General features: G+C 48.2%; 1 protein-coding gene across 1 annotated transcript; it reads right to left on the bottom strand.

Annotated features, from left to right (window-relative positions):
• Nucleotides 1-7,766: 7,766 nt before the first annotated feature.
• Nucleotides 7,767-15,778, bottom strand: LOC114696643 (keratin, type II cytoskeletal 2 oral). The gene is made up of 9 exons (XM_028874510.2): nucleotides 15,167-15,778; nucleotides 14,009-14,229; nucleotides 12,617-12,677; nucleotides 12,155-12,250; nucleotides 11,537-11,701; nucleotides 11,311-11,436; nucleotides 10,495-10,715; nucleotides 8,912-8,946; nucleotides 7,767-8,320 (listed from the first exon to the last, which is right to left on the bottom strand). Exons 1-9 carry the CDS (start codon nucleotides 15,701-15,703, stop codon nucleotides 8,034-8,036), a joined length of 1,749 nt encoding a protein of 582 aa, XP_028730343.1. The 5' UTR covers nucleotides 15,704-15,778; the 3' UTR covers nucleotides 7,767-8,033.
• Between the last annotated feature and the right edge of the window lie 6,845 nt (nucleotides 15,779-22,623).

Raw genomic sequence — 22,623 nt, 5'->3', positions numbered from 1 at the left:
ATCCCGCAGGCTTATCTGTGGGGAATTTTCTTAATTAATGAGTGATGTAGGAGATCCCAGCCCAGGGCAGATAGTCCTGGATGGTGTAAAACAGCAGACTGAGCAAGCCACGGAAAGCAAGCCAGTAAGTCGCACTCCTCCACAGCCTCTGCTTTAGTTCCTGCCCCCCATTTCCTGCCTTGGCTCCCCCTCAATAAAAGGACTGTGACATAAAAATGTATGTCACATAACCCTTTCCTCCACAAGCTGGTTTGGTCAGTGTTGTTATAGCAATGGAAAGTTAACTAGGGCAGCAGAGAAAACAATGATTTCAAAAAAGATACAATGGAGTTGGCATCTTCTAAGCATTAAGCAACTGACCAAAGGTAGGCCACTCCTGGGCAAACAGTAAGCCCTTGAGACATTAATGTGACTTTTGAGTGATGGATGGAGCAGGATCCTGTGGCAGAAGCCAGTGAATGGATGTTTCGGTCAAACTTACATCTTCTCAGTCGTCCTCAGAGAAGTAAAGAAAATCACAGGAGGTGAATCCTGACTGGCATCGCTTGCCCCAAATCTAAATCGGGCAGGACTGTGTGAGCCTGGTCCAGGTCCAGCAGATAGTTTTGGCTGTATCCCTGGGATCCTGAAGAACATCTGGAAGATGTACAAAGTCCATGAATCTTCAGATAGATTTCTGATGCCTAGGTCAAAGCAGAACAGCGAAAGGTGACGTGGACCAAAAGAAGACAAGAGGCCGAGTCTGTGGGTCCCTCTTTTCCTGTGGAGGTACAAATATTGGTCCATCTGGCCAGGCTTCACAGATCTGAGTTATGAGGAGCTGGAGGCCAGTGCAACGCTGCATCACAGCAGTTGGAACTGGGCAGGACCGTGAAGGTGTCACCCAAGTGAAGAGGCCAGGTGAGAAACCGGGGCTATCCCACTGGACTCCTGGGTCCCATTCCTCCCTCACCTCTGTCTGTCGAGGATGAAAGTTTCTTCTCTCCTTTACGTCCCTTGCTCCCTCTACCATCAACCCTGTAAGATAACATTGAATCAAACTGGCACCACACACAGAGAGACAGACAGAGAGACAGAGACAGTAACAGAGACAGAGAGAGACCTGTAGCAAAACATGCAGCAGTTGGTTAGAGGAATAAATAAAGACCTTGCAAAGAAAGGGAATGAGGGAAATGTCACAAATTTTACAACAGAGCTGAGGGCAAGGCTAAGAACAGAGGGACCATGATCCCATAGTGTGACCACAAGAGACAGTAACACCCGTCTGGGAAGGGACTTTAGGGAAATTTCTACTGGCCTTGGTTTATGGTGGGAAAGGGGGAGACCTTGGGGACTCTGGAAACCAAACAGTCATGAGTGGTGGGGTCGCTATGTCTGCATTCACACTCCCCACAGACCCTCTGTTCTTCACAGCTGGGCTTCTGCAGACAGCAGTGAGCCTGGCATTGCTTCTGAGCCCACTGACCTTGCTGTTGGTGGGGAGAGAGGGAAGAGTCAACTCTGATGAGATGTGGGAAAGCATGAGCTGGAGGCTGATCAGGGAGGGGTGGGTTTGGCAGGAAGAGGAACGTATGTACGCTGACTAGAGTCTAATACAAGTGACAAGTTAGAAGTACAGTTGGAGCAGAACCCAAAAACTATTTGGTTTTTGGAGCTTGAACTAGCACAAAGACAGACTTAACAGATTAAGAGCCCTCCACATGCATGCAAATGAAACGTCTGTACACTCGGCATGAGGGGTATAGTATCACAACGACGTGGAAAGCAGTGCCAGCGCAGAGTGAGTCAGCATGGGGAGGGGTTGCCAAAGGCCCAGGCCAGGCCGGGGGTGCTCAAAGAGAAGGCCTGTGCTCACCCTTTCCTGGGCTAACCAGACCTCACCTAGAGGGCTGGGCTCAGGAAACAGCTTGGAAAATAAAACTTACGAGGATAAAGCCATGCTCACATTTGAACAAAAGGTTCAGACTGTGCCTCCCTAGGACCTCCAAGGGAGAACTTAGATTCACTAGTGAAATTTATAAGGACTATGTGGGAATGAGGATGCCCCACCACAGGAGGATGACTGTGGACGGTGTTTTAAAGGAAATATAGGTGTCTGAAAGGAGGTTCCATTGATGGTTTCTGAAGTTATTTCTAGTTTATTCTTCAGAAATTAATTAATGATAGTAACCCTGGAAATAACAATGGTGGTCAAATCTCACACTGTGTTCAAGGACAAGCTGAGCCAAGCTCTAACAGCCTGTGCGCCGTCTAACTGGTCTGTTGGTCAACAGATGCTCACTGAATGCACAAGACATTACCTGGCATAGCCCCACTATTTAAAGAGCATATTATAAGGTCTCTATTCTAAATTTGCAAACATATATAAGATCATCTCTCATTTTAAGATCTATTTTGGAAGAGGGTTGAGACAGGGTCTCACTATATAGCCCCTTCTATCTTGGAACTCACTATGTAGACCAGGCTGGCCTCGAACTCACAGAGATCTGCCTGCCTCTCCCTCCTGAGTGCTGGGATTAAAGATGTGTCCCACCATATCCAGGTCATCTTTCATTTTGGAAGGTGATTTTTTTTTGGGGGGGGGGTTCAAGACAGGGTTTCTATATGTAGCTTTGCGCTTTTCCTGGAACTCGCTTGGTAGCCCAGGCTGGCTTTAAACTCACAGAGATCTGCCTGCCTCTGCCTCCCAAGTGCTGGGATTAAAGGCATGTGCCACCACCACCTGGCCAATTTTTTTATATTTATCATTTAATTTATTCCTTGAAACATCCCTGTAAGAAATATATTATTTCATTATCAAATTAATGAGTAATATCGTTAACATTTTAAAATCACTTACTCAGGCCTGCAATATGGCTCTGAGGGTAAAGATGCTTGCCACCAAGCCAGATGGCCTGAGTTCAATCCCTGGAACCCACATAGTGGAAGGAGAGAACCTACTCCAGCAAGCTGTCCTCTGACTCCCACTTGTACCCTGTGGCATGCCCATGTGCTCACACATATAAATAAATAACTGTAATTTTTAAGGTTTTAATTAACTTGTTTGCTCTCTCTGGGAGTTCACGGTTTCTAATGTCACTCATCAGTAATAGATCCTTAAAGAGAAGATCAGTTTTTTAGGGTTTTCACATTCCTCTCATTCCCATAAAAGAATTAAATTAGAAATAATAATCCATGTCAGAAGAGGAAGTACACATTCCAATCAGCAGTTATGCTCTCCAGCAACCAGGGCAGAGAGGAAAACACAAATACAGGCAAGCCTTACCCTTAACGTTAGACTTTGAGAGGCATGTAATTTGAGGTCTTGCTTTTATAGAAAAACACAAGTGGGATGAATTCTAAGGCCTATTTTAGAGTTGTGCTTTGAATCAAATGTTTATTTGACTTTAGACAAGAAATCTGCTAGCCCAGATGCAACAACAAAAATAACTGAATCAGAGATTGGGGGTGAGTTAGAGGAAGCTCTGGGAATATCAGACATGAGACTCCTGAAAGAGAAGACAAACACACACACACACACACACACACACACACACACACACACACACGTGCCCACCAGAGAGAGAGAGAGAGAGAGAGAGAGAGAGAGAGAGAGAGAGAGAGAGAGAGAGAGAGGACATATTTCAGCACCATGGATAGAACAACAGTGCTCCCTCAATGGGGCCATCTCTCCAGCTCCATCCCCACCCCCTACCCCTCAGAGAGATGGCCCCATGCAGGCTGAAGGAAACCTAAAGCTATGGGATTCTGTGGGGCCCTGGGCCACTAGAGTAACCATAAAGAAGCTATGGCGTCATTATTTTTTTTGTGGAAAGGCACGCTCAACCCTGCCTTGAGCAGGGAGGAGGCAGCCCAGCCTCAGAAACTAGGGACAGCAGGGATTCAACAGTGGGTTGGAGGAAGCTTCCTTCCTCCCCAGATCTTAGTGCTCAGAACAGTGGTGGTCTAATGAAACCATCGTGGGGCCACCACGTCAGCTATGAAGCTAGGGTCGTGTGCAGGGATTTCATGGCAAGAGTAAAATAAGAACATAAAGCGGCCCACACACCCCACCACCAAGCTGAGTGTCCCACATGAGCTGTGCCCCACACCCAGAAGAACACCAGCTCATGTTTACTTCATAAAAACTATTGACCGTTGCCGAGATTTGTGCCTGTAGAGTGTGGCTGCATTGAGAGGACACTTACTCAGTTCATGGAAAGACGAGAAAGCCAGAGAGATGGCCCCATAGGTGAAGGCACATGCGGCCCAGCCTGACGACTAAGTTCGAACCCACATGGTATGTGGGAACTGACTCCCACAAGTTGTAATATGACTGTGACACCTGTGTATTTCTCCAAAATACATAAATATGATTTCTTTTTTAGATGTAAAGACTAGGAGAGTCAAGAAGACCTTCGGACACCCGTTTAACATCATGAGTCACAATGTGAGAATCAACTACAAAACGTCTTGACTTGTGTGCCTTTGTGTTAGGTGAGTTATTTCATATAGAAGTTGGGAGAGTTCAGTCCTGGCTCCCCTCTTCTTAGTTACCCAACCTTGGCTAAGTTATTTAGGGCATGTGCCTTTGTGTCTAATGATAAGATGAAGATAATAATCAGATCTACTCACAGAGTTGCTGTTAGCACTCAGCTATTTTAAGGAAGGTCCTGATGCACACCAAGTACTCAGGACATATTAGCACTTGTCTAAATGTGACTACAATAGAAAAATAATCTGAGAGCATCCACCAAATGGCCTACCCTCTTGTCAGCACAGTCCTTATTCTCCAGCGTTTGCACATGGAGGTCATTTAGGGTTTTGTGATTAAAAACATGAAAAGCAACTCTGTGTGTGTGTGTGTGTGTGTGTGTGTGTGTGTGTGTGTGTGTGTGTGCGCGTGCGCGCGCGCGCGCGCGCGCGCGCGAGCATAAGTAGGTGGGTAGGTATGGAAGCAGAAGCAGAAATCCCAAACAGAAGACTCAGAGATTTGGCTACATGTACAGAGGGAAATCTGGCAGACTCAGTCATTAAAAACCATGGCTAATTCTATCTGAGCATCAATGACTGTGAAAAGCCAGGCAGAACTGTTAGAATAAATGTCTCAAATTCCAGGTTAACTATGTGCATCTTACATAAATGACTAGCTTAAGATCCTGCATCTTGAAAAGTGGCAATGAATTAAGTTTATGGGCATTCAAGTGAGGACTATTTGGCCTTATCTGTGAGTAATCCCAATTTAGTAAATGTGATGCCTGGCTTGAAGCATCCACAGATAGTTGGAACAGCGGGAGTGAGAACAGAACTCAGGAACACAAACTTAATAAGAGTGGTAGAGGAGAGGAGGTGAACAGAGCCATCTGGAGGCAGAGAAGGCAGCATCTCTCTGTCCACCAAGGATAAGCTTAGACAATCCATTATGTTAGTGAACTGGGAATTCAAGCTACATCATCAGGAGAAGAAAATGTCCTGAATGAGTGGATAGAATAGGTAGGCTAAGAAGATAATAAAATAGGTGGGCTGAAGATAATAGTTGCCTTTTCTGAAGGTCACATACAGATGTTCACTGCTTAATCAGATGTTTGTAGATCCCTGCTTTCACTATTTCCTTACAATTTTTTCTCCCTAAGTAGTAAGAGAAGGATCTCTGATTCATCCCTGGTCCTTTACCTGTGGAGTTTTCAAAGATTCCAGAGTCTTCTCTGTTCTCTCCAGGTCACCAGGTACTATCAGAAGAGAGCGAGCTTCCCAACCAAATTTATTCAAGCAACCAGTCAATCTTTTGGCTCCCTCATGGCTCAGGCCAGGTTCCTATGACACACTTTCTGAGATGCGGGTATATGCGGACAATGCTCTTAGGATCAACATAAAGGAAGTGATAAATGAAGTAGGGTTGGTTCTTAGTTAGGGTTTGTTTTTTATATATATACAACTTATTTTTACTTTATTTGCATTGGTGTTTTGCCTACACATATGTCTGTGTGAGGGTATCAGATCTTGGAGTTACAGACAGTTGTTAGTTGTCATGTGGGTGCTGGGAATTGAACCCAGGTCCTCTGGAAGAGCAGTCAGTGCTCTTAACCACTGAGCCATCTCTCTGGCCCCTTTAGTTAGGGTTTTTACTGCTGTGAAGAGACACTGTGATCACAGCAACTCTTACAATGAAAACATTTAATTGAGGGGGCTTGCAGCCAGCTCAAACTGGAAAAGGTGTCCTCTCCAAGGACGGCTTGTTGATTTTATGAACTTGGGGAGAGAGTCTGGCGCTATTCTTAGCTTTCTTTGCCTAAGTTTCATGAGCTGCTTGAATCTTACGAACTTCCTGCTTCTCTGCAGAAAGGAACGATTCACCTCAGTGGAACGAGTCACGCAGCTCATGAGGAGAAATGCAGGAGGATACCACCAGAGTGGTCAGAAGGGGCGTTTGCTGTTTATGTGGTGAAGTCTTCATAATTGAGAAAACACTGGAGAGAGATGGAGAAGTGGATGGAAATGGATAGGCAGTTACCACTAGGGGCTGAAGACAACTGATAGGGTTTCCTGTGTCACTGTGGAAAGGCTCCTCTCTCCCTCTGACCATGCTACACAGAAAGACCCTCTCATGTACCTCACAGCCATCACAGATGAAAGGCTGCTCCAGTCCCATGCCCCAAGTGAAAGGAGAGCTAGGAGCTTCTGCAAGGCCAAGGAAGCACAGGGTGGATTTCCATCCTCCCCAGACTTAGAAAGGTCCCACTGTCCTGGCCCCTAGCTCAGCCTTGGACATGAAGCCCTTACTCTGGGAGCCTCTGTGGTGTTGCTTCATGGGCATGTGGTCAGTCTCAGCTACGTCAAGTGCAGCCCATCCAGGCGGTCTCATGGGGTTTGGTCTGGATACAGACTCTGTCCCCTCGCCACTCCCAGACAATGTTTTCCTATTCTGGTCTTATCTAACATGCCTCCCTCCACCCTCCCCACCCCACCCCCAGTTTTCCAGCATCTGCTAACCTTCATCCTTCAGCTACCTCCCTCCACCGTCTCTCCTCACAACAGCTCACAAGGGAATCAGCTTCCAACTCTGTCCTATTGGGAGTGTGACCCCACCCCATCTTCTTTCAGGTTGGGGGAGGGGATCCTGTTCTGTGAATTTATCTCTATTTATTCTTTTAATTGAACACTAGACCCTCCCTGGGTTCCCCAAGCCCTGTGCAGGACCCTGGAGAGCACTCTGAAATGCGTGCACCCCGCAGATGAGTAGAATGGAGTGTTATACCACCTGACTATACCCCCAGCCCACCATAGGTTCATTCTCTTGTTTAATCCTTTACTCAGCTCAGAACTCGCTCAGGGTAAAGAGAGTGCTGTGTGTTGACTGTTTGAGACCCAAGAGGTCTGTTCGCAGAGAGAATTCACTGTGTCTACTGTGGTGGGGATGGAGCAGAAGAGGAAAGTCCCAGAGCAGTCTGCTTCCTATGCCTGCAAGCCAGGAGCCTGGTGTCTGCTCAGAGGCTGGGGGATGGTAAAATGAACTTCTCGAAGATGGAGAGAGCCCCTACTTTAGTGCAGTGAGGGCTCCCGGGGAGTGCTCCCAGGGAGTGCTCCCGGGGAGTGCTCCTGGGGAGTGCTCCTGGGTAGGGCTCCTGGGTAGACCTGTTGCAAAAACCCAAGCAGATGAGTAAAGGTGATGTCATATCAACTTGGTGTCCTTTATCCCTGCGACTAGTCTTCTAGAGGGCCTAATTTTCCTCTACTCTTGGATCTGGTCTGTTCTATGAGTCCTTGAATAAAAGGCAAACACCAGTTGGTGAAGCACAGTGCAATTTATTGAGAAAAGCAAGCGCAGCATGTCATCAGTGAAAGAGCCGAAGCTCAGGAGATTAGGGAAACAGATGTGCCAAGCATAAAGACAGCTTCATGAGAACCAGCAGTTTGGAAACCTCGACCTTCCTCCTATGAGAGGTAGATGGCCAGAATGGACTAGGCTAGACTAGAAGACTCAGGAAAGGGACGCAGTTGCAGGCTGAGGCAGGGGACGGGGGGGGGGGGGGGGGGGGGGGTGTTGCTCCTGAAGATCACTTGGAGCGCTGCTGGCTGGAACTGGTGGTCTGAGAGAAGTGGACGCTGCTGCTGCTTCCTCTGCCGGACTTGTAGCTGCCGCCTACGGAGGCCTGGGTGCCACCAGAGTTAAAGCCCATTCCTCGCTGGCTTACAGAGACGCTGCCTTCACGGCCAAGCCTGCTGCCAGTGCTGTCCCTGCTGCTGCTGCTCCTGCCACTGCTGTCCCCTCCGTAGTTGCTGCCACCGGCCCCTCTGAAGCCTCCCGAGCTGCTGCTTGTGCTGGTGACATTGCTGACCACCGCTGCAGGGGAACAGACAGTTCAGGAGAAAGGCCTGGGGAGCTGGAGGCGGACTCTGTCTCAGACCTGCCCTGATCTATAATTTAGAAAAGATGGCTCATCATCTCCGAGGCTTTGGCTGGTGAATACTTGGTGAACCTGGCTCTCTAGTGCCTTAGCCAAGAACAGGAACCAGAAGTATTCACAAAATTTCTGGTTCTCCAACCTAGGGTACACCCCACAAGCAGAAGGGTCGAATAGCTGCACAGCGTACGTGAAGGATACAGCTGAGAGGTGGCTGATGTCACGGGGATGCCTTGAGTGAGCTGGGTCAAATGCACGTGCCTACGCACACACATGCAGAGACCAAAGAAGGATGTCCGTCTCCAACTTATTCCCTCTAGATGAGACTGAAGCTTAACCTTGTAGCAAGGATGGCTGGCCAGCCAATTCCCAGGATCCATCCCCCCAACCCCAATACTAATACACGACCATGCTCAACTTTTAAGTGAGTGGTAGAGACTTCAAACTCAGGTCCTCATGTGCAGCAAGAGAGATTACCCCCACTGAACCATCCCTAGCCCCCAGAGATGGTTCTTAAATGTATTACTTACAAATGCACACATCACTCTGACATTCTCCAGACATCCTGGAAAGACAGGAGATGAGAGTTACTTCCTCAGTAAGTCAACAGCCAAAGAACCGGAACCTCAGAAACCACCTCTTCCCATCTGCCCTCCCTGGAAGGGAAAGGCCAGTCCAGGCTGTTCACATCTCCATCTCCCTCAGATTAGGGCTGATTCCAGTTATGACTTACAGCACACCTCTGCCAACCACACTCTGTCTCCCTGTCTTCCCACCCTTACCTTTAAAGATCTGTTCCAAGCAAACTGCCACCCCCCTCTTGATTGGCCACCCTCACCTCTCGCCTGCCGCTAAGGTGAACTTCTCCGTCTGTGCATGCCCTTCCCCTCTTCTCCAGCCTTGCCTTTGTTTACCCAAGTTTCCTCCTCCAGCAAGCCTTCCCCAGCGAGGCTTGGGGTGGCATGGGGCTCGAGGCAACAGTAGTGATGGTGGAGAAAACACGAGGTGCTGACCCCCAGTTTGTGCTATATTTGAAATTTTCCCACTCACAATACCCATCTCCCCGGGCCTGGTGCTTGTTCATGGAGCACTGAGCAGACGTGGAATGTTCGTGTGCTCCTGGCCACAGAGTGCCTGCTGGTGCTGACCGCTCCCTTCTCATCACATGATTCTCAATACACTTAACTCATCTTCGCTGTTTCCCGCAGAGACTCATCAACATTCCTTTTCTTCCCATGCTTGGGCTCTCCTTCCTCTATCAGATTGGGGGCTGACTGGGGGCGAAGGCTCTGAATAAAGACGACTGAGACTAGGGTCGACAGAACACCCCCTCGATTCTTGACACTGCCTTCCCACGATACACTCATTAAACCTTGGTCTGCCTCTGTACGCTGCGTTATTTCTCAGGGATATGTACGTGGCAAGCATTCTCCCTGTACAGTCTCAGCTTTAGCCATGGGGGCTGCAGGATTATCCATACTGAATTTTCAACATGGAAGCCACTAGCCACATGAAGCTACATAAATTAATTTCAATTAAATGTAAAACTCAGATCCTCGGTTACACTATACCTATTTCAAATGCCGGAAGAAGCCAGGCATTGACATGCCAGTAATCCCAGCACTTGGGAGGCGGGGGCAGAAGAATCAGAAGTTCAAGATCAGCTGGGGATACATAGTGAGACCCCCATCTCAGAAAAAAAAAACCAAAAGAACAGTCGGGGATGAGAAGAGGGAGAAAAGGAAGAAGAGAGGAGGGGAAAAAAGAAGGAGGATACCAACTATTGTATCAGACAGCCTGGCCTGGGAGATTTTCATCTTGGAAAGTCCCAGTGGACAGCCCTGGTCTATAACTTCTGTCACAACCTCAAAGAGCGTCTCCTGTCACATTGATAAATACAAGTGCATGATTCAAGGTGTGACCGTGATGAATTAGATAATTAGATAATAATGACTGATGAGAAACAGGGGACTTAAACACTTCTCTGCTGTTCAGGAGACTCCCTGGCCTCTGTCCCACTTATCCTCTCCTTTTATTATCATTTTTCCTTTCTTTGCTATCGTGGGTCAATACAAAACCATATTTGGAGAATGTCAACCCTATCACCCTTCACCTGCACTCCTCGCCCTCCAGCAGCTTGCGGTAGGTGGCGATCTCCACATCTAGGGCCAGCTTGATATTCATCAGCTCCTGGTAGTCACGCAGCAGCCGGGCCAGATCATCCTTGGCCTTCTGCATGGCAGCCTGCAAGTCTTGGAGTTTGGCATCAGCATCCTTGAGGGCCCCATCGCCACGCTGTTCGGCTTCTGCAATGGACGTCTGCAGGTTGGTGTTCTGGGGCAGAAAGAGGCAAGGATGAAATTAGCATAGGACTGGGAAGCAAGCACCTGATTGTCCCGAGGACGGGACCTCTTCACCATCTGTCACTCATCCTTCCCATTCCCACTGGCACGCGCTCACAAGTCAGGATGATGTTGCAACTTGGCTAATTCATCCTGTTCCCATTGAAATCAACTCCTGCGTGACTCATGAAAAGAAACACATCTGCTTCCCTGAGCTGGTACAAGCAACAGGAGTCTGGCTAGCCTTTGATCTCTTTTGCAAGACTGTTAAAAAAAAATCCCTTCCCTGACCATTGCATTCCACTGATACAAAGTAGCCACTGGGATTTTTTTTAAATCATACAAAGTATGATTTAAAAAAAAAAACAACTCAGTAACACAGTGCCCCTGACTGCTTAAAGCCAATACTTCAGTGGTCAGATTAGCTGTGCAGATCAGAATTGCAGCCCTTCCTCCTGCTGGGTACTTCGGCATTCCAAGAAGCTCGGCCTCCATGAAAAACAGCTGGACAGCAAGAGGCTGTCCAAGGCTGTGACTCCACCAAAGACTGGAGAAAATGGGGCAAAGGAGTCCGGCTGCTGCCACACCTGCTTCTTGATGTTCTCAATTTCCGCTCGAAGTCTCTGGATCATCCTGTTGAGATCCATGATCTCGCTCTTGGTGCTCCTCAGGTCATCCCCGTGCTTTCCAGCTGTGGTCTGCAATTCCCCAAGCTGACAGAGGAGATGGGTCAGAGGGGCTTTGTAAGTGTCCACAAAGTTTTGATGAGGCTGATCAGAGTTTTAATCTGAGGGGTGAACGAAAGAGTTCTACCTTGGTCTGGTACAGGGCCTCAGCCTCAGCCTTACTCCTCTGGGCAATGTCCTCATACTGTGCCTTGACCTCAGAGATGATGCTGTCCAGGTCCAGGCAGCGGTTGTTGTCCATGGACAGGACCACAGATGTGTCACTGACGTGGCTCTGCATTTGGGACAGCTCCTGTGGGGAACATGGATGGTCACAGATCCCAAATAATACTAGGACTTCTCTACCAGCAGAGATGCCCAAGAATGCTAAATAATGGGGCAGTAGAACAATTAAGCTTTTATTTCAGGTCTGGCTATAGCCTACAGAATGCCAGCAACTGTAGGCTGTAGCAAATTGCAAAGATGTATCATCCTGGAAACATCAGCCCATGAACCCAAGTGTGGCTTCTCCTTGGAGCACAGGGCAGAGGGCTGTTATTTAGTAGCTGATTGTAGAGCTCAGGGAAAAGAGGGGCCCTGACCCTGCAGGCAGGAGGAGCAATGTGGGCATTTCCTGGGTGGAGCAGAGCTGAGCTGGGAGCCCTCTGGCTGGCTTTGAGGGCATGGTGCCACTTGACCTGCCCCCTGAGGTTGTGCTTGTGAGGTTGCTAGTGACCAGTCTCTTAGCAGCAAATTGGAGACTCACCATGTCGTAGAGAGTCCTCAGAAAGTTGATTTCATCTGTCAGGCTGTCCACTTTAGCCTGCAGCTCCACCTTGTTCATAAAAGCAACATCTACATCCTGAAAGAGAGAGAAACCAGAGAATGACCTCTGTCCCCTTCTACCCAAGCCTCCCTCTGAGTCCTCCTCTCTCTTGCTTGTCCCTCCCCTAACCCTTCTAAATGTAACTACTCACCTAACCTTTTAAAGGGAACAGAAACAAAGTACGGTACTTGTGTAGGCTGAAAATAATCTTGATTAGAGCTGCACATGGGGTGTCCATTATTAGTTCACATTACTAACTAGCTTGTTAGTTACCGTAGGGTTTAAAGATGAACAGCTTCCTTCAAACATTTCCCAAGCATGTAAGGAAAGAAGTAAGTCCCATCCACAGCAGTACTCTGCTGTGGGAGACAAAGGGATTCTGGGTCTACTCCACTCACTCACCTTCTTCACCCCTACAAACTCATTCTCCGCAGTGGTGCGCCTGTTGACTTCCTCTTCATACCTGGATGGAGAGAGCCACGGATTCAAACAGTGACATTTCAGAACAGGAGAGATGACTCAGCAGTTAAACCTGCTGGCTGCTCTCTCTGAGGTCCTGAGTTCAATTCCCAGCACCCACATGGCAGCTCAAACCATCTATAACCATAGAGTCATGCGATCCAATGCCTCCTTCTGGTGTGCAGATGTCCATGCAGACAAAACACCCACATACATAAAATACAGGAGTGAAAAAAACAACAACCAAGAATCCCTATGCTCCTGCAGAATCTCTCCACCCAGAGACAGGACACCTGCTCCATGGGCACATGTGCAATCACACAGAACCCACAGTGTCCTCACCCTGCCTGATAGCAAAGCTCTGCTACCATCATCTCTTGAAACTTTTCAGAATTTTTTAACAAGGATGCTACATAATCATCTTGCCAAGACCTGAAAATCGCAGACTGCCTGGAGACTTCACAGAGCTCAGGGGCTGCCTCTCCCTCCTCCAAGTTCCATGCTAAACTGAAGTGTGTGTACTTGAGGGGTGGATCAAGAAGCCAACTGCTTGCCTGACCTCTTTGAACAACTTCAAAGAGTCAACGGTGGAAGAAAGGGGTCTCCCAGGAGTAGATATACCCCTCTACATGGGTCCTGACTCCTGGGGGTGTCTGGAGCTCCCTCCCAGCTCGGGAGGCCCTGTTCACTTCTCACAGATCTCAGGTGGAAACTCAAATTTGGAACCTTAAGAAGGAGGCAGGGTGAAGGTTCAGAAGCAGGAAACCAGACACACGAAAGAACAGGGTGAACTTGCACAGTATGGACCAGGATTAGGGTCCTGGGCATTCAGACCCAGCACCTCCCCACACCCACTGTTTCAGAACAGCAGCAACTGGAACACAGGGATGTGCCCTTCTGATAACCTTCCTAGGCGATTCCTGAGTAGAGTAATGTGAAGCTCCCAACCCCAAGGGAACCCTCTTGCTCATCAGGGCCGATGTAGGAGAGGAACCTGCCAGAGACTGAAAACTATGTGAGCATCAGCCCCACCAGGATTGGTTCCTACGCCCCCAATTTCAACATGGCCAGACTTCACTCAGGAAACCCACCGGAAGGTGTTGACTAAAGAGTGTGTTTGAGGGGCCGGGCGGTGGTGGCGCACGCCTTTAATCCCAGCACTCGGGAGGCAGAGGCAGGCGGATCTCTGTGAGTTCGAAGCCAGCCTGGGCTACCAAGTGAGTTTCAGGAAAGGCGCAAAGCTACACAGAGAAACCCTGTCTCAAAAAACCAAAAAAAAAAAAAAGAGTGTGTTTGAAATCCCAGATGAAGAAGCTCCTCCATGAGGACACTTACTTCCTTTTGAAGTCTTCCACCAGGTCTTGCATGCCCTTCAGCTCTCCCTCCAGGCTTCCCTTCTCCCCCATCAGTGAATCCAATGTCTTGCGCAAGCAGCTGATGTAGGATTCAAAGAAAGGTTCCAAACTCTGGGGGCCTGAGCCAGAGCCTGTGGTCTGCTGCTGGAGCAGGGCCCACTTGGTCTCCAGGACCTTGTTCTGCTGCTCCAGGAAGCGCACCTGTGCCAAGCGAGAAAGAAAAAGAGCCCTTCGGTTGGGCACATGGGCCGCTTTGGGGTAGGAAGATAGGAAACAGACCCAGCTCCTCAATCCACAGTGACCACTATGTTTCAGAATATGGAGAAGGAAGATTAGAAAGGGAGAGTTAGTGTGTATGGAGTACTTTGTAAACCTCCTGTTTCCATGTAGTCTGTGTCCCTTAATCCTCACAACCACCCAGACAGCATTAAATCACCAAAAGTGAGATGCATGTGGAATGGCAAAGTGAAGAGCCAAACCTAGGACCACCCTCAGTCTACCGGGATCCTTCAAAATGTAGCCGAAGGAGGTTGGCGTGGCTAAAGCAGCTTTTAACTAGACCTTAGGTACAAGCTTCTTTCTCTTCCATGAAGGTAGTAAAAACAGCCAATGGATCCTCAGAAATTCATCTTGCAGCTGACCAAGGCTCACTTCAAATCCTGGGCTTATCTCTGCCTTGGACCCAGCATGCCTTGCTTTGCCCCATCAGGGACAGTTCAGCTTACCCTGGGCAGAGGCACAATCTCACTGGGAAGGTATGGTGCTGCTGAGGATATGAGAAGCTGTCCCAAGATGTGTGCAGAGTTAGTTAGCTGCTAGCGAAAAGTATCAAGCAACTGCTTGTCAAAAAGGAGGTAAGCCGTTCTGGGTTTGTGGCTAAATTCTTCAGAAAAAAAAAAAAAAAAAGGTGCACTTGACCCCTCCCCCTCCCCATGCTGTCCCAACACCAGAGAGAAATTAAAACCGGAAGTCCTTCCCTCCTTCCACAGCTGGAATGAGAGGGCACAAAGAACAAGAAAGGCATGCTCACTGTCCTGGAAGCGCTAAGGCAGAACAGGCCAAGTGTCAGACATCCCACTTTGTGTACCATCCCCTAGCAGCCCAAACACCCGACAATGCCTCTGGGTTTGGGCCTCACCTTGTCGATGAAGGAGGCAAACTTGTTGTTGAGTGTCTTGATCTGTTCACGCTCCTGGGCCTTCACTTGCCCAATCTGCGGGTCAATCTCCACATTGAGGGGCTGCAGGAGGCTCTGGTTGATGGTCACTTCCTGGATTCCCCCAGGGCAGCCACCCGGACCAAAGCCACCGGGCCTACCAAAGCCACTAGCTCCCCCAAATCCAGAAGCTCCTCCAAAGCCACCTCCCATCCCTCTGCTACCACCAAAGCCACCTCCGTAGCCACCGCCACAGCTGCCAAGCCCTCCACTGAAGCCACCAGTCTGGGAGCCACCAGCCGCCACACTCATAGAGATGCTCCTGCTGCCACCCAGGCTGTAGAGGCTCTGACTGCCAAAGCTTCCTGCTCCACTCCGGAACCCGCAAGCCCCTCCACGGGCTGCCCCAGCACGTGCCACGCAGCTCCTCCGGCTGCTGCCGCCGGACACCACAGCCGAGTGGCCAGAGAAGCCCTGGCTCCCGCAGCTGAAGGACTTTTTGCAGGCTTGTCTGCTCATGGTGAGGAGTGTGGCTGTGAGCTAGCAATCACTTAGCAGAGCAAAGGGCTGAGGAGAGGATAGGGATGACAGGAGAAGCTGGCCTTTATATTCCGGGCTTCTTGGCTTGGCAGAAGGAGAGGCAAGCAATTACCTGAGAGTCATCTCGGGTTTGGTCTGCCTCACAGGCAATAAGTTACTTCTTGGTTCCCAGCACACCTCAGAGATAATCCTCTGGGCCATAATGGCTTTGCTTTTTTAGCTTAATCACCCAAACTTGCCTCAGTTGACAGAAGACAGCTTTCCCTCCCTCTCTGCCTCCCGACGTATGATTTCCTCAAGAGTTTTAGAAAGTTAAGCAGAACCCATCACAGCACGATGACCTGACTCTAGACCCCAAGGGATTAGGAGCCCTTAATCTCCATGACCCTGTCAGCCTCTCCCAAGAAACTGAGTCCCAGACCTAAATTCATTGAGGTTTGTTATGAGCCAGGTCCTGTGGCACTCCCATGGTGCCCAAGCTGTTTCTTTCCTTAGTAGACATTGTCTTCTCATGGCATGCCACCTGTGCCCTTATTTCAGAGAGCACCGGGAGCAGGGCTGGCAGTAAGAAACGCACGAACCCGGGGTCCAGTCTGCTCCCTCTGTAGTCAAAGCGTCCACCAAAGCAGACCCAGAGATTAAGGAGGAACAGGTTAGTTGTGGGAAAGGAGATAAAGTAGAGCCAGAGTGTCTGGGCTCTGGGGAATGGAAGTCCAAGATTCGGAGCCAAGAAGTGTGAGGCTAAGGAGAGGAGAAGATCTCAGACAGCCCTGTCCCCACCATCCTAAGGTCTCAGGGTGGACCCTGCCCCCACCATCAAAGGTCTCATGGTGGACTCTGCCCCCACCATCTAAGGTCTCAGGGTGGACCCTGCCCCCACCATCTAAGGTCTCAGGGCAGACACTGCCCCCACCATCTAAGGTCTCAGGGTGGACCCTGCCCCCACCATCCTAAGGTCTCAGGGCAAACCCTGCCCCCACTATCCAGACCAGTAGCTGGTGATTCCTGGATCCAAAAGCAGGACAGGACAGAATACAGAGACTACTTGGGTGGATAGTAGGGTTAGTTCAAGGACCTGAAATTTGTTTTTAAAACAATTGCTTAGTATACACATAATTTTACCATGTGTTAAAGATTAAAACAAATTTGCATACTAATGAGATGAATGAGGTTATGTATATATGCATGTATGCGTGTGTGTATATATACATATTTACAAAGAGTTAAATCATGGCTAAACATTTGATACTGCAGAACACAGAGCATCTTCAACGTTTTTCAGAATTGACTGGTATTTTGATTTTTTCTAATCCTCAGTGCTGAGACTACCACTTCACATAAATATCCAGCAAAAAAATGGCAGAAGTGTGTATATTTAGAACCATTTCAGAGATGGTTGGCGATTCCGCCCTCCTCACAACCCAAAAGCCGGTGAACAATACCCTATGAAGCTCAAGTCAGCAATTAAAACATGAATCTTTAAAATCAAACACTTTAAACACAATACAACCTAAAGATAAACTCAGTTCATCTGTGCATGCTGAAGAACGGTGGCGGGAAAACATTTAAGGTCTTTGTTTTTCATAACTCAGCAGCTATGTTTCTACAAAAGCAGACCTTGTGAGTACAGTAAAACACTGCACATTGTGACATGCAAGAGCCTCGCAGCTGAATCAAAGAGCTTGGGGCTGCATCCTTTGGTGTTGTGTGGTGTGGCGGCATGCACAACACGCTCATGATGTGCATTGAGAAGTTAGACTGTAGTGAAATCCACAATGCCACACATGGGAACGCTGCCAGAAACAGCTCAGACTCATTTAGTACTTTGCTTTTAACATTTTTTTTTTGTCATTATGCTTTCAGAAACCTATTGTCAAATTTTTCATGACCCCCATATTCAGTCAATGAACCCATATCAGATGGCCATCTTCAGCTTAAAAATCTAGACTTGGGTCTAGCTCCATCTGGGCCAGGGGTAGGGGGAAAGAGGACTCTTGATCGCAGGATAGGTACACAGATGAACAGCTTTTCTAAGTTCTAGGAGCTCCACTGTCTCCCCACATACGTAGCAGCTCACCTTCACTTCACACCCAGCTATCACACACACGGTGCAGCCATCCTTTCCCGGTGTTATCCCCGCACAAGGCTGACAGGACATGAGGCAGCAGGAGGGGCAGACTCTAGACTCGCCATCAAAGAGCTGTCTGGATTATCTGCAGGATTCCAGCCCAGCTGGCAGCAATGGGGTGATCTGAGAGCAAGCGGAAGATTGGTCGGAAGACAGGACGGAAGTCCAGGGCCCTGCCGACAATCCTCACTCCTGTGCTCCCCAGTTCACATGCGGCCATCCACCTGGTTGGGTCCCAGCTTCATCTCTCAATGGCAACTTGATCTAAGGAAATTTGCTTTTGTGTGTCCAGTTCTGTCAACTATAAAATGAGGCTAATAATGGCAGCTACTGCACCGGGCTTTTGTGAGCAGTAAATAAGTTAAATAGAACGCATTTGGTTAGACGCCAGCAAGGTGTTTCACCAGGCAAAGGCGCTTGCTGCCAAGCTTGATGATCTGAGTTCAACCCCCAAGGGGGAGGGGAGAACCAGATTCCACAAGGGCCCCTCTGACACCCCTACATGCCTGTGTGCACACAAACCCTCCGTGAATAACTGTAACAATTTTTAAATGTTTTGTGTAGAGCTGGGCACATAATCAATACTATAGAATTAGCTACTGTTAGTATTCTCTGGGCACACAGAAGGGGGTTGTTATGTTCTGCCTCGGCTGATAAGATAACCTTGTCCCCTAACAAACTCATCAGAGGGTGAGAACAGGAAAGAAAGTCAATAATGAACAGAAGAAAGCCCACTGGAATGGAGGAGACCTATACCAGAAACAGTCAGCCTGGATAACCCTAGACCATGATTCAACACTGGAAGTCAGTTCTAATCTGTCAAACACTTGCCTGCCTCTCTGATTTGTAGTGAGTCCCTCAGCATGTAACAAAACTAAAAATCGCCCAATCCGCACTTCTCACTCAGCTCCCCTGAAGCCCCAGGTGAGCACCTGAAGGAACAAGGACAGCCCTCAGTGTCTCCGATGCCCTCCCCCTCCCTGGGCTCTAGCACCAGAGTAACAAGCGTCTGCCTCCTAAGTGTGGCCACTGCTGCCACCCTGGAGCCAGGGCAGCGATGGAGGGAGACGGTGGGCAGATCACAAGGGCCTGTGCTGAACTGGGATCTCTCAGTTCGTGCTTCTGGAGCCTGCCAGCGCATTAGCGCCTTGCCTGGCAAGCTAAGATTGCTCTTCCAACAGCTCAGTGGTGTTGCCAAGACTATCCAGAGTTGCCACGCTTGGCACTGGTTTCCTTATTTGCCATAGGATCTGGTGGAGGAGTGTCTGAATGGCTTGACTACAGCCAGGAGCCTGAGTTCTAATCCCTCACATGCCAAAATCATCTGTCAAAAGGTTTCGTGCAGCTGAGCACTCTGGACTCCTACTCCCCACCCAAAAAAGAGGAGGAATTTGTTCCTGGGTAGTTATTTACTTGAACCAAATTGTTCTCTGGTATTCAGCTGCAATGAAGAGGCTTAAGAGGTGCCAGGATAATTGCGGGTGGAGGAATAAAGAGAAAGACAGTAGTCATCACCTCAAGGTCAAGGTGAGCAGGCAGCCCTCTCCACCCCAGGGCCTGCTGAAGGGGGTGGTGTTATCTTTTATCATGTGTAGAGCCATGAATCCATTTCAAAAGACTCATTATTTTGTAGAGGAGAAGAAAAAGGGTGGGAGGAGGGAGGGAGAGAAGATGAAAAGGTGGGAATGAGGGAGAGAGGGAGGGGGGAGAGAGGAGGGGGGAGAGAGGGAGGGGGGAGAGAGGGAGAGGGGAAGGGGGGAGAGAGGGAGGGATGGATGAAACCGTCACTCTAGGAATACTGTCTCTGAATAAAAATTAACATTTTTTCTCTTCTTGATACGACATTGAAATAAAAACTCATCACTACTGAAACTGTTTGACCAATGACTAGTAAAAATGTATGCTAATACAGAGCAAGCTCATGTTACAGCTAGAGCTTGACGAAGTAGCACATGCCTAAGCACAACTAATCCCCTTATTGCTAAGTGTCAGCTGGCGGCACTTATAATTTATATTAATTATGGCCTCATACTTGAACTCACCCCAAACCTTTGTCTGATTCTTGAGTCTCTCCCACTGCTTATCTAAGACAGAATTTGATTCCCTAGTATAGCCTTTGTTAAGAGGTTTTATGGTCAAACAAATTTGGGAAATGAAAATTGTGTAGTTCCTTGGAATTACAATAATGCCCATTAGCCCATTCAGCTATTAAGACACCCATAGAGGTTCACCAGGAAACAATCCTTTGACCTTTATTTAATCAGAGCTTCCCAAATAAACTTAGTCATGAGTCACTTTAGTATTGGATATACTTGGGGAAGCACCAGTCAACACCCATCCCAAATAGATAAGACTGGCAGACTAAGGCCTGTTGTGGGATATTCAGTCTTACTGTGAATGCTGAGTTTGCATTTGTGTTAAATAAAATCAACCTTGTGTTAGGAGGCAGAGCCAGAAACTAGTTGACAGAAAGTAATCATACAGAGTTAGAGGGAGTCTGGAACTGGAAGACAGAGAGATGCACAGGAAGTAGTAGGAAGGGGCTTTGAGTGTGGTGATTTTTTTGGGGGGGTGGAGCAGAAGGATGCTCTCTTTTTGAGATATCAGTGAAGAGAGAAGGTCAACTAGTTGCTCCTCAACCTCTCTGAGCTAGCAGGTTTTCAATCCAGCCTCTGACTTCCAAGTCTTATTGATAAATAGAACAACAGAGATTTAGTTTAAAACTACATTTGGTAGCAGTGGCAGGAAGCAGATCCAGTGAGACATAAAAGTCCCGCTGGGCCACTGCCTGAGAAGTGGACCAGTGACTTTGGAGCCACAGTGGCTGGCTGAAGCAGCAGTAGATTCAGGGCAGCCACTGTGTCAGAGAAAAAAACAACATTTTGGCACCCAACATGGGGCACAAATTTAGTCACACTTTCTTTGGACCACCAGCTCCCAAATAATGACACTGAGACTTCTTAAGTATGAAAGTTTGGCCTTAGCCAAGGCTTGTTCCCAACTAGCTCTTAAAACCTAAATTAACCTGTTCATATTCACCTATGTTCTGCCACATTGCTTATTACCTCTCCTTCACACTGTACATCCTACTTCCTCTGAGTCTTACTGGTGAATTCCATCTCTCTGATTCTTTCCCCAAGTTCCTCTCTCTCCCCGGAAGTCCTGACTATCCTCTCCTACCTAGCTACTGGCCATTCAGCTCTTTGTTAAACCAATCAAAGGGTGCCTTAGGCCAGCAAGGAAGGACAGGGATACATCTTCACACAGTGTGATCAAATATCCCACAACAAATGCCAGGCAAGGGGATGAGGTCAACAACACTGATTGTGTCCCAGGAGAGAAAAGCTTGCTTCAAGATAGGGCAGCAAGCTTACAGCCACCAAGGCCTGGGCTTGAAGAAGCAAGCAGAAAGACATGGGGTATGAAAAATGGGATTAGTCTCTAAGGACCAGCTCTGTCCTTATTCACTTCTCCTCAGCAATACATCTTGTTGGGTCTTTCCAAAAGCTATTGGCATGCTGAGTTTTCTGGAACTCAACTGACTGCATCTCCTCCATCTTTTCCCTTATACCTCAAAGGAGTGGGGAACATGAAAGTCTTGTGAGTAGAGAAGTCTGGGTTCGAGTCACAGCCTTGCTAGTCTCTGATTGTATGGCACATAGCAAGTAATTTTGCCACCAACCCCCCATATCAATTTTCCATCTACCGAATAGGAGTTGGCACGGCATCCTCATAAGATTACAGTGAGTCTGTTAAAAGCTATAGAAGAAAAGCTTTACACAGAGCAGGTGCTTAAAGCATATGGCAGGCCTTGTGATCATAAGCTCAGTAAGAAGCCTTCCTAGAAACTGTCAGTTTTCAGGCCAAAGAGTAAAAAAGAATTCTGAGAGCTGCTCAGCTTAGGGTCAAGGAATCTGTCAGTCTATGAGTTGCACATAGTGAGTTGGACATGGTAGGATGTGCCTATAATCCCAGCACTGGGAAGATGGAGACAGAAGAGTCAGGAGTTCAAAGTCAGCCTAGGCTACAAAGTGTTCTGGGAAAGCCTGGGGCTACATGGTAGTGCCTGGATACCTAGATACCTATCTCAAGTTGAGAGAGAGAGAGAGAGAGAGAGAGAGAGAGAGAGAGAGAGAGAGAGAGAGAGAGAGAAATACCATCAACTCTGATGATGTTTGCAGTAAGTTGCAAGGAATCATAGTGTCTGTAGTGGGAGGGACATTCTTCCATGTCTAGCAAAGCCAACTTCCCACCACAGGTCTCCTGAGTAACCCATTGATCCATGAAGATTTATCGAGCACTGCACACTTCTCAGAGGTAAGAGGATAATGTTTTAGTAAAAGTTATTTTCCTTTTCGAATCTTCACTCCTGGAGCTGGACCTGTAACTTGTAGAATACTTGCCTGAGTTGAACCCCATCACTGCCTAAAACCTTATGGTGCCACACAACCTGTGACCTGTGACCCCAGCATTGGGGAGGGAGAGAGAAGGGAGATCCAGAGTTCTAGTCATCCTCAGATACATGACGATTTCCAGAGCAATCTAGGCTACACGACACTGTCACAAAAGGAAAGGAAAGTCAGATCTTTATCTCTACCATGTATCTGTGGGAAAATATAAAAATGGTGGCTGGAGAGATGTCTCTGCTGATAAGAGCACTTATTGCTCTTGCAGAGGACCCATGTTCAGTTCCCAGCACCCACGTGGTGGCTCACAGCCATCTGTGACTCCAGTGCCAGGGGATCAAATGCCTTCTTCATTTGGCCTCTAA

This window comes from Peromyscus leucopus, chromosome 20 (genome assembly GCF_004664715.2).
Source record: "Peromyscus leucopus breed LL Stock chromosome 20, UCI_PerLeu_2.1, whole genome shotgun sequence".
Taxonomy (NCBI): Eukaryota; Metazoa; Chordata; class Mammalia; order Rodentia; family Cricetidae; genus Peromyscus; species Peromyscus leucopus.
Note: the sequence above shows the minus strand (reverse complement) of the source record. Positions and strands in the feature narration are given on the sequence as shown.

What these genes read in the sequence shown, in the direction of transcription:
- LOC114696643 (XM_028874510.2), bottom strand. Translation starts at nt 15,703, where the DNA reads ATGAGCAGACAAGCCTGCAAAAAGTCCTTCAGCTGCGGGAGCCAGGGC. An exon ending in AGTTTGTAGGGGTGAAGAAG is followed by an intron (nt 12,251 to 12,616) that starts GTGAGTGAGTGG and finishes TCTCTCTTTCAG; the next exon opens with GATGTAGATGTTGCTTTTAT. An exon ending in TGAGGACTCTCTACGACATG is followed by an intron (nt 11,702 to 12,154) that starts GTGAGTCTCCAA and finishes TGTTCCCCACAG; the next exon opens with GAGCTGTCCCAAATGCAGAG.